This window comes from Monodelphis domestica, chromosome 3, assembly GCF_027887165.1.
Source record: "Monodelphis domestica isolate mMonDom1 chromosome 3, mMonDom1.pri, whole genome shotgun sequence".
NCBI classification, from domain to species: Eukaryota; Metazoa; Chordata; class Mammalia; order Didelphimorphia; family Didelphidae; genus Monodelphis; species Monodelphis domestica.
Genome location: NC_077229.1, coordinates 27,612,304 through 27,623,686, shown reverse-complemented (window position 1 = coordinate 27,623,686; position 11,383 = coordinate 27,612,304). Strand labels below are relative to the sequence as shown.

The 11,383-nt window shown below is 54.4% G+C and overlaps 1 protein-coding gene across 16 annotated transcripts in view; it reads right to left on the bottom strand.

Moving 5' to 3' along the window:
• Window positions 1–215: 215 nt before the first annotated feature.
• GIT2 (GIT ArfGAP 2) overlaps window positions 216–11,383 on the bottom strand; it is a 49,803-nt gene continuing 38,635 nt past the window's right edge. For 9 of the 16 annotated variants that reach the window (XM_007490411.3, XM_007490418.3, XM_007490415.3 and 6 more), the window contains 5 exons: window positions 10,057–10,146; window positions 7,515–7,597; window positions 6,475–6,663; window positions 2,541–2,604; window positions 216–1,996 (listed from right to left, as the gene is read on the bottom strand). In XM_007490411.3, coding sequence (XP_007490473.1) covers window positions 1,784–1,996; window positions 2,541–2,604; window positions 6,475–6,663; window positions 7,515–7,597; window positions 10,057–10,146 — 639 coding nt within the window. In that variant the 3' untranslated portion in view covers window positions 216–1,783. The remainder of the gene's footprint in view (window positions 1,997–2,540; window positions 2,605–6,474; window positions 6,664–7,514; window positions 7,598–10,056; window positions 10,147–11,383) is intronic. The other 7 variants (XM_007490417.3, XM_007490416.3, XM_007490419.3 and 4 more) reach the window with 1 other exon arrangement.

Here is an 11,383-nt window from a genome sequence, read left to right as displayed (position 1 = left end):
AAACCGAGGCGCAGAGAGGCCGATGGACTTTGAGGTCACACGGATAAGCCAGAAGAGCTGGAATCGGAAGCCGGGGCCTCGGACCCCGGACCACCTCCCTTCCTCACCACCCCTCCGTCCTAGCGGCCATATCTGAAGGGACTTGGCCAAGGTCACACGGCCAGGCGAGCGAGGACTGCCAGGGGCAGGGGAGGCGCCGTCACGAGCCACAGCCGTCTGCGAAGCCTGTTTATTGCGTCACTAGCAGGCATACCATTCCAGACAGTTTCACACCCCTCGGGGTTGCACAGTAATTACAGGCGCGAGTGGACAACAAGGGACACAAGGTCAGTGACACCGACAAATACAGTTTTCAATACAAAGGCATTCTGTTTTTCCTATGCAGCATTTTGGGAAAGACAAGGATTTCACTTCAGCCAGGACAAGGAGGGGCCGGAGTAACCTGCTGGAGCGGCGCCTCCCCGTGCGCCAGGCGGCCCTGCAGAGGCGGGCCAGCACGGGCTTTCCCAAGGACAAAAGCAAGCGCATCGGGCCTCGGTGCCAAGAGAACAGGCCGCCTCGGGGACAGGCGCCGCCGGCCATCGCGCCCACTCCCAGGCGCTGAGCGCGGGCTCTTCGCTCTTCTGCCTCAGCCCAGGACCTGGTGGTGCGTCGAGGCAGGAGGGAAGGGCTTGGAGGGAACGCAGAGTTTCTCTGGGTGGTGTTTTGGCACTGCCCGGGCAGAGGCTTCCTCCGTCTTTCCAAGGCCTCACAGGGTCTCGGGACGTGGGCCGCCATCGAGGAACAGTCAGTAGGCCGAGAAGGCTCGAGACGTTCTCGCTGCCAACTCCAAAGTCGTCGGCGTCCCGCCGCCGGGCGGGCGCCCCGTCTAAGGCGGCGACGGTGGAGCTGCGGGAGCACGGACGAGGCTACGGCACTTGGTGGCAAAGCAGACAAGGGGACGAGAAGGACAAGAAAGAGGCCACGCGCAGCCACTCGCCTCAAGAGGGCGCATCTGGGGGCCACCCTGCGACGAGCCGCGGCGGACTGTTCTGGGACGATCTGCACAAGGACAAGCGGCCCCCCTCGTGACCAACAGCAGGGCTGCGCGCAGGGGCGACCGCGGCCATCCCTGGGGGACATTTGGCAGTGAGTCAAGGGGCCACGTGAAGGGGGACAAGACACGCGCGTGTGCCCCGAGGGGGTCTGTGGCAGGGCCGACAAAGGCGGCTTCTGGCCCAGGCCCTGGCAGCGTGGTCGGAGGGGGCTCTGCAGAGCCCGGGTGCTTCTTGGACGTCGGTCCTCCCGACAAGCTTCGGCTCTACCACGACGAGGCAGAAGGCCTTCGCCGAACAGCAACGCTGCCGCCGGCCCGATGCAAGCCCACGCCAGAGACCTTGTTCTGGGCCCCCGAGGGACGGATGAGATGGGAGAAGGGCCCCGCGGGCGCCCGGGCTTCGGCTCAGGCACCAAGCCTCCAGAACCTGCGGGAGAGAGCCGCGACGGAGGGCGCTCTTCCCAGCGCTCGGTCTCCTGCACCGCAGACAGGAAGCAGCGGAGGCTGACAAAGGGGGAGGCTTTTTGCACGTAATGGACAAATCAAGGCAAGAGCTGTTTATAACATATGATCAGTAACTAAACTGGCAAAACAGGCCCAAATAAGGCAAGTGGGTTAAATTAATAGTTGAAAATTTGTTAGAAAACATGCAAAAATAATACTGAGTTTTATTTTAAAGTTTCCTCTGCCACTAGACTGGTCTGTACAAATCCGCCGGGCTCCCATCGGAGCTGCGGCCGGGCCACCTCAGCGGCTGTTCTCTTTGGTGGTGAGGGTCACCAGCTGCTTCGCTGCCTTGGCGATGTCGTACGCACACTGGATGACCTGCTGGGTGACCAGCTGGATGTCCGCCGCAGAGCTGGACTCCCCCGGCAGGGTCTTCTTGCACTCGGACTGCAGGCGGTAGGCACTGGATGTCAGAAGTCGCAGGGAAGTCCTCACCATGTCGGACCTGGGTTTCTGAACAGGGAAAGAGCAGACCAAGGGCCACGTCACAATTCCTGCGAGCGGCTCCTCTAGCGTTCTCTCCCCCGGAATCCTCTTCCACCCACGGTTTCGCGGACCACGGTCCAATGACTGAGCTTCGGAACAAAGACCCAGCAGAGGCTCCCTCTGAGAGCTCATCACGTACCATAGAATTCCCCTGAGAGCAGGGATTGGGAGACTGAACTGGGGCGGGGGGGGGGGGGGTGCAGCAAGGTGGCTCGGTGGATAAAAGCCAGGTTCAGAGATGGAAGATCCTGGGTGCAAATCTTCCCAGCTGTGTGACCCTGGGCAAGTCACTTCACCTCCTTTGCCCAGCCCTTCCCACTCTTCTGCTTTGGGACAAATATGCAGTATTCAGTCTAAGACAGAAGGTGGGGGTTTGAAAAGAAAAAAGATGCAGAATGGGCCCATCACTGGGACTTTAAATATGGAGAACCCGAGGCCCAGAGGGGATACGTGTCTACTCAAAAGCCAATGTCCAAACCCCACATTCCAGGAGGACCCAGACAGCACTTACTTTGGGGAAGAGCGCTGCCATTTCGGTCACGGCCACGTGTATCCTCTCGGAGCACGGAATATAACTGTAAGATGAAGCCACAGATCACTCCAAAGAAAGCGCCGCCTCCTCATGCCGGGCTGCTCAATGGGCTTGCCACCCCTCCTCAGAGGCGCAGGCCCAAGGGCGGTCGGGGCTCTGCCCTCGGGGGTGGGGACAGCCCATCCAGCCCGGGGGCAGGTCGCTGACGTACGGGCCAGGGGATGTCAGAGGGGGGTGTTCACGGCCCACTGCTGGCACAGAACTGGGTTTTTGGGGTGCTGCTGCTCAGTGGATGTCGAGCCAGGTAATCTGGCCTCGGACACTTCCCAGCTGTGGGACCCTGGATAAGTCACTGGACCTCCACTGCCCAGCCCTGACTGCTCTTCTGCCTTAGAACCAATACACCGTACGGATTCTAAGATGGAAGGTGAGGGTTAATAAAAGAACACGGAAACCCTCCCTTTCTGCCTTAGAAACAACTCTAAGCCCGAGGGCCAAGGGCTGGGCGGACAGGCGTCAGGGACTTTCCCAGGGTCACACTTTCGTTTAAGCTGCCTTTGTGTGCGTGACTGCCAGCGCTTCCTCGATGCCGGCTGGCTGTCTGGGCGCCGGGGCCCTGGCTGCTCGGCCCGGCTTTCGCTCTCCTCTCTAGCCTAGTTCGCCTGGCTCCCGGCCCAGAACGAAGGGCCCCAGAAGCCACAGGGCCGTAGAAGGCAGCGGACCATCATGAGGGCCACTGAAGGCCAACAAAAGGAGACTCTGAACCCCTGCGGTGGTCAGAGCTGAGCGTGTCAGTGTAAACTAGCATACACAGATGCGGTTTCCCTCTCTAAAACGAATCCCGGCAAAAATAAGCAGCCAAACCAGCTCGACCCCTGGTCGTTGGCCCACTGACCGACACAACTGTTTGAGCATTCCCAGCCCACCCCAGAGAGCGTCCAAGCCAGGAAGCTTCTACCGGCCTTGAGGACGTGTGTGCCAAGCCCTGCCCAGACCGGGATGCTGTGCTGAGGATGCCCCAGGTGGGCTCCCGACGCAAAGCCAGGACCGGCCAGGACGCTGCCGGCTTCTCCGTGCAGCAGGTGTCTTGGTATTTGCCTGCGGAGAAGGCTAGGGCTGCTAGGTGGTGCCGTGCTAGCTAGAGCACCAGGACCAGAGGCAGGCAGACATCTTCCCCAGTGCAAATCTGGCCTCAGACACTTCCTGGCTGAGCCAGTCATGGCACCCTGTCTGCCTCAGTTTCTCATCTGTCAAATGGGCTGGAGGAGGAAATAGCAAACCACTCCAGTATCTCTGCCAAGAAAACCCCAAACGGGTACAGAGTGAGACACAAATGAGACCCCCGAAGCAAAACTGGGAAGATAGGCCAGAAACAAGTATTTCCTGGAAACGCGGCCTCCGGCAGGAGAGGTCGCTGGGAGCAGAGCCCCTCTGCAAAAAAACACCGGGCAGAGCTGGCTTCCTCAGCTCCCCTCGGGCCAAGCGTGCTCAGGATTTCTACAGCTTCACCTGGATTACTTTATGGCGGTAGGTCTTCCCATTGCCACGGACTGCCCGCACAGTGACTGGGGCCAGCTTTCCCGTTGGGTTTTTCTGAACCATCACCAAGTTGGGCTGAACTTGCTTCCTTTCTCTCCTCTTTGATAAGGGATGGCTCTCCAGGAAGGGGTGGGAACAGAATGAAAAAGGGGAGCAGTACAAAGGAGCACAGATTAATTTATTTTAATGAAGAAATGTTGTTGTGAATGGAAAAACAATGGGCCAATCCAAGTCAAGGGCTTGCCAAGCGCCAGGCTGGCCGTTGCTCTTGGGGAGCTCTCGACACACTAACAACTACTCCTACTGAGCCGGGAGATTTCATCAGCTCCGGTGGTTTCAGCTATCATCTCTAAGAAGACTCTTACATCTCTGTATCCAGCCCTGACCTCTCATCCCCAAATGGACATCCAGTAGAACTTGGGATCTTTCACTTAAACCCTCCCGCCATCTTCCTGCCTTCCTGTGACTGACCCCCAGGTCCCAGGCTCCCACCTAGACTCCTCCCTCCCTCCCCCTAGATCCAAAATGGCACCTTGCTGTTTCCACTCTGTCCCCTTCTCCCTTCTCTCTGACACTAACACTGCCCTGGGAAAAGCCTTATTAATCTCTTCATAGCTAGGGGGTTCTGCTTGCTTTGAGTCTCTCCCCACTCTGGTCCATCTTCCACTTGGATACCAAACTGACCTTCCTAAAGTCCACACTGGATCATGTCACCATGTTCTCAATTCTAAAGGCTTTCTATTACCATAAGAATTACAAGTTAACTCCTCCAGTGTTTTTAAAACCCTTCCTAACCTGGCCCCCTCTTACCCCTCTTTTCTTTATCCCTCCCCTGGCCTCCTGGCTTTTCTTCACACGGGACCCTCCATCTCTAGCCTCTAGGCATTTGTAGTGGTTGTCTTCCCACCCTGGAATGCTTTCCTTCCTCTCCAGGTCTCCTTTGACTCCGCTAGCTTCCTTCCTCCTCTGAAAAGGCCCTCCCCCTGCTGACTTCTCCACTTAAAGCTTGCCTGTTTGCAGTTTACCTCCCTGCTCAGACTATGAGCTTCCTTTCTATCCTCAGGGCTCAGCCCAATGCCTGGCACATAGTAGGCCATCAATGCATGCTTGTTGGGTGATGGCCAAAAAAAAAAAAGATGACTGCCGAACAAACTGGAGAGAATCACAGAGGGAAGCAAGAGCCATGGGGCCCGGAGGCCAACATGACAGGGAGGGTGCTTCAGCTTCATGCTGGCGGAGTGTCTTGGGAGGGACAACAAGGGACCAGCATCCTGGACCACAGAGGACATGAAAGGAAAGGCCAGGAAGGAAAATCTCCTTATAGATTTGAAGAAGTTGCTTCTCATATTTTTCTTTGTAAAGCACCAAAAGCTGACTTCTTAGTTGACTTTGTAAGTCCACTTGTCCACTTCATGTTTATGCTAAATCGAATTCTAACCGTCTGCTATGATTAAGGCTATCTGAAGCCTAAGAGGCAGGGTGGTGCAATGGAGAGAGCGCTCAGGCCCTGAACACCTCTTTAAGACTAGAAGAGAAGGTGCCAACTTGCACTGAGGGAGGGAGTTTCCTCACCTTGGAGAGGTAATAAGGGAGTAGAGGGAGAATCTGGATCAGAATTCCACCTAAGGCACTTCTTATCCCGGATGAGTTACCCAAGTTATCTGCCTCAGTTTCCTCTTTTGTAAAACTGGGAGAGAGGTGTTGGGCTTAATGGACTCTAAGGAGCCCTCCGACGCTGATCCTGCAATCCTATTAGTTTTCTATACCAATGAAAACACAGGGCCAGCCCTGATCCCATGTTAAGCCTATCATCATTATGCCATCACATGTATAGGAAAGTACACTCCGAATAAACAAACCCGAAGCCCAAATGCCCAGTCTTCCTTTGAAGACTGTCCCTGACCTCCTAAGGCAGAGCAGAGCGAGGGCTTTCTTTACAAGCTGATGCTCTGGGGGTTCTCATTCGGAAGGGGCAGAGACCCCGCTTAGAACGCAGGACGAGAGCACACGGGCCGCTGCCCAAGGATCTGTAACGCGAGTCTTCTCCAGAGAATTTCACCTCCAAACAACCCAGAGGTTCACTCACCACACCTCAGACTGGTTCCAGTGTCCATTTAGGGCCAGAATGCCAGGCCACTCTGGCCATCCAAACTCTTATAGGCGGCCTTCGGAGGCACGGACATAAGCAGTGACTAAGGAGGAAGTCCCATGTGAGACAGCCTCAACAAGTCTCCGACATCCTTTCCCTGCCTGACAGTTCTTCTGGGAGCCGGGCGCAGGGGATGCACATTTCCAACTGTGATTTCAGATGAGTCTGCTGAGGAGCCTCTGACCCTCGGCCTCACAGAGTTCGCACACAGATCCCTGGGCTTACCTGTCGTGACTATTCTCCTGGGCTGCCCGCAGGAGCTCCTGGATGTTTTTGGTGATCTGTTCCGTTTTTCGGATGACATCTTCCGTGCTTGGAAGGGTGGAGCTCGACACTCCATGGGGGTCTCCCACCTCAGGGATGGCTCCTTCCCCCGGCCAGATGACGCTCCGTTGTCTTGCCTTTCTACTTGACCTGGGAAAGCGAGGCCGATGGGTGAGGGGCAGGTGCACCCCCATCCTCTGATGCACAAAGGGCTCTGGCTTATTTGGGGGAAGCCTGGGCCCTGCCCCAAACTATAGCATGTCCCTTGTATGCCCAAGCAGCTTCGGCTCGCTGTTCACCTCGGGGTTGGATACGATTATGGAGGTCCCATGGCCCTGGGGGCTGTGAGGCAGAGAACGTGGGCCAGAACCTAGCTCACCACTTACAATGGGGAACTTCGGGTGGCTCGCAACACTCACGGCCCACTCTCTCCTCTGCGAGCTAAAGAGGCTGGACGCAGTGATCTCAAACTAAGGACTTTCCAAGTTCTAAAACCTCAGAATTCTTATTTCTTTCCACAGAAAATGAAGAATGAAGACCAATAGTGAGGAAAGAGTGGTTTGGTATAATTCTTGGGGTCTCCCCCAGAAAAAATAATCCCATAGCCACAAATGGAGAACTGGAATAGAAATGGGGGGGGGGTTCCCCTTAGAGCAAACCTTCAAGTACAAGAGTCTATTTTAAAGATCATTGTGGAAAGTCGTGTAGAAATATTGCTGAGAGAGAGAGAGACAGGAAGACAGAGAAAGCATGGGAGAGAAAGGAGGAAGGAGGGATCGAGGGAAGGAGGAAGAGAGGAGGCAGGGACGGGATGGAGGGAAAGTGGGAGAGAGGGGGAGGGAGAGAGACAGTCAGACAGACAGGCCTCTCTGGACCCCCACCAAGGCCTTAGAATTTGATTCATCTGCTCTGTTAGAATCCTGGCAACGTTCATTTAACACAGGAGGGCAGTAATCAGGGATGCTAGGGTCATGGCTCCCTCCACGTTTGCCCCCACATACCCTGGGTCATCCAGCTCAGAGTCAGGGGTGGTGTTGTCGTAGTCGCTCTCAGGCACGCTGTTTTGCTTCTCTAGCTTGGAAGCCTAGAACAAATCAGAGAGGATCCATGACAAGTCTCTAAAGCTCCCTCTTTCAGTAGTCTATGGACTGGGCTTTCATATGTAATTAAGAATTAGAGCTGACCTACAGGAAAGCAGCAGAGCCAAGGACTCCTTGATTCTTTCCCCTTATCCCTAAAGACCAACAGTTACTCTAATTGGGAAAGCAGGGTGCCATCCCAGGAGGAGAAGCCAAGAGGTTCCTCCCTCTTGGCAGACAGGCCTCCATCAACCTCACTAAAAAGATATGACTAAAACAATCCAACTGACGAAAGAAGATCCCAATTTTGACATCCATGGAAGGAGATGGAAGAGATCTTGGAGAGCATCTAACACACCCACCTATTTTAAACAGGTGAGTTCACTAAGGCCCAGAGAGGCTACAGGACTTGCCCAAGATCACACAGCTAATCAGCAGCAAGGCCTGAGGGCAACTGGATGGCTCAGTGGATTGAGAGCCAGGCCCAGAGACAGGAGATCCTGGATTGAAATTTGGCCTTAGACACTTCCTAGTGGTATGACCCTGAGCAAGTCACTTAACTCCCATTGCCTAGCATTTACCACTCTTCCACCTTAGCACCAATACACAGTGTTGATCCTAAGATGGAAGGTAAGGGTAAAAGAGAAAAAAAAATCATATTCCAGACCATAAATGGAATGCAAACAGAAAGGATTAAAATTTTATTCCTGGGTTTGCTCCAGTGAGATATTTCTATTCAAGTAATATTGGAAAACAAGATTAAATCAAATACCTGCTAACGTCCTATGATCAGTTCCATCTCCTTCCTTAATATGAATTTAACAAAGAACCCAATAAATGATCACACAATGAGCCCGAGGATGGAATAACCCCTTCCAGCTAGACCCACAAACATTCCAGTACGTGAATTACCCTTCATCCACCCACCTTCTAGAGGAGGCCCCTCCCCATGGCACCCAGACCCTTAGGCACCAACGATGCCAAATTCCTTTAACTTTGCAGGGAGGACAATATGCAAATGGTAGTCAAATTATTCAGCATTTAGTTTTATGAACAATTATTCCAAACATGCAGAGCCAAGGTCGAGTGGTTAAAAGTGTGTTTTTTCAAGGCTGTTAATAGAAAGGTTACCTGGGAGCTGGTGCTGGTTCAGTTTATGATCTAGATTCAACGTTCTCTGAACCCAGAGTCTTCTGGACTCTAACCCCATCGGGCCGCAGTCAGATAACATGGGGGTCGTCTGTGCGCCTTAATAGCCTAACTTTTCACCTCAGTAACGCTGCCTCTCCCATGGCCAGTGGCCTTCTCCTGATGGACAGAGACCTCTCTAGGCTACCCCCCACCCCCAGCGGAGGGGCCTCAGGGGCTGCTGGGCCAAAAGCACACACGCTGGTAGCCGACATCCTGACTATAAGGACCCTGATGGCAAGCCCTGCATGAGGGCTCCATTCCTCCTGGACTGCATCTTGAGGCCAGCAGAGTTCAGAAGCAGAGGTTGGAAGAGGCCAGTGGCCCAAGCCAGTTTTCTCCTTACAGGCTTTTCCCCTCTTGAAATGATTAAGCCAGTCACAGCAGCCTTCACCTTTTCTGGTGTCTGCACCGTGTAGAGAAGATGCTGCCATCAGACCCCCCTCATCATTAATGAGTGGGGGCTCCCCGAGAGACCTGGGGTTCTGGTTTCTTTAAGGCTGTGGGAGACTGCCACACTACACATGCTGCCCACTGAGGCGGCTCTCTCGGGGGTGCTCTCCCCCGCCCCCCGCCCCCTGGCCCTGGCCTCTGGCTTCCCAGCCCAATCACTAGATGGGCTTTCATCGGTGTCTGTCACGCCGGCTTGTGGCTGGGCACCCTCTCTGGCCCTCTGCCCTCCATGTGCACGAGTTGGGGCCGGCGGTCCTGGGCAGGGGCAGCGTCACACGTCTCCTCTCTGGGTCTGGGGCGCAGAGGGCACCCTCGAATACTGTTGGCTGCTCATTCCAAGGGGGTCTTGTCCGGAATCCATTGCTGATTTAGCTCAACAACCCGGAGTCAACCTAGTGACCAAAGCGGCTGCCTTTGCCCGGCCTCCTGCGGCTACCTAAGCCGCGGAGGGCCCCGCAGCCCCTTCTGAACACAGAGGGCACAAGTCCCTGCTAATGCCCCGCCGTGCTCTCCTAGGGACACACAACTAACCAGCAGCCAGCTCATTTCCTCCCCATCACTGTGGAGACAGTGAGGGATGCTGCAGGCTCGGAGGCTGATTTGTGCCCCGGGTTTAGTACCGCATGGATTTAGCCACGTGAAGTTAGAGAAGTGAGGCGGCAGCTCTGGCCGCTGCTGGCGCAGCTGGCGCCAGGGCAGGCTGTTACATGCAGGATGGAGGTGGTTAGCAGAGGGACAGGCGGGGCCCGCAGCCCCAAGCTCCCCGGCCACGGCCAGCACAGCGGCTGCTCCAGAGAACAGACCAAGTCAGAAGGTACTTAACCCTTCGGGCGCTCTCATCCCTGGACCAGGAAAGTGTGGAGGGGAAGGAAGGCAGAGATGAAGAGGAGGTCACAGATGCGCTCCTCCCGATCTAAAAGGGGAGACAGAAACACACTCGGGAAAACAACAAACAAATACGGGAGAAAAACCTCCTGGAAAAACAGCCCCGCTGAGTGCTGGCAGAGGATTCCGTCGACAGGAAGAGGACGCCGCAGAGACCTCTCCGAGGGGTCTAACGTACGGCACCACATCTGACCTTCGGCAACCCCCACCTGGCTGCTAGGACAACCCATTCCCTGAACACGTTAAATCCCACAGGGAAATGCCAGCGCATCATTTTGATAAACAATCCATAGAGCACTGTTTTTAAAAGGAAAAAATGAGGAATGAATGCATTTGGAGATTCAGTCATTCCAAACATGAAGAGCAAACAAAAAAGCCTATTTGGGTAGGAGGGCTGAAAATGCAATCATTTCTGAGCCGTTAAAAATGAGAAATGACAAGTCGTATCGAGTGACCATTCTCTCTTTTACAGACACGACTGCAATAACACAAAAGTCCGGTTCTGGTGGGCATCCTTATTGTTCTGCAAGTTCCAAAGTCAACGGTTAAGTACCCTCTTATTAGTTAATAAAAGCGGTTCTCTCAGGAGCCTTTTCCTATGGCAACAGCTGGACTGAAATAAAGTGGATCTGAATCCATAAACACATGACTTTCCTGCAGTAAAAGTTTACTAAAGCCCATGAAATTAAATCCATTAAATACAAAGTCAGTGAACAGATTATTGAAAAAATAACTAGCCCAGGTTAGCTTCCAAGGGACAGATAGGATTATGTGCCCTACGTCACACCGCGGGTGCGGACCCAACTGTGCAGCGTGGCTTCTTCTATCCACTGGATCAGAATGCATTTATCTGGGGCAGTTTTCCTGAGTGTCCTGTCAAGGACCACTGAAGAAGTTACTCACAACTCCTAAGGGCGATAACCGAAACCGCTTCCCGTGAGAATTACCGATTATGTAGTCAGATCAGGAAGCAGAAGGGGCGACAGAGGTCATGAGGTCACGGGGTAACCACCAACAAATACCATGCTGCCAAACCCCTGATAGCGCTCCTTGGGCCATCTTAAGGGGGTGGGGGTGGGGGAGGGGGGGCCGTGGACATGTCGGAGGAGCCCAGTCACGGCCTCGGCACCTCTAAAATACATGTAGACTGGCTTTGCCTCTCATCCTGTGAGTTATGACCAAACAATGTCTCTAGAACCAAAGGGAGCATATGGAAGTCAGCCAAGTGAGTCCAATGGCCCTACAATGAGTAAGACCGAGCCCGT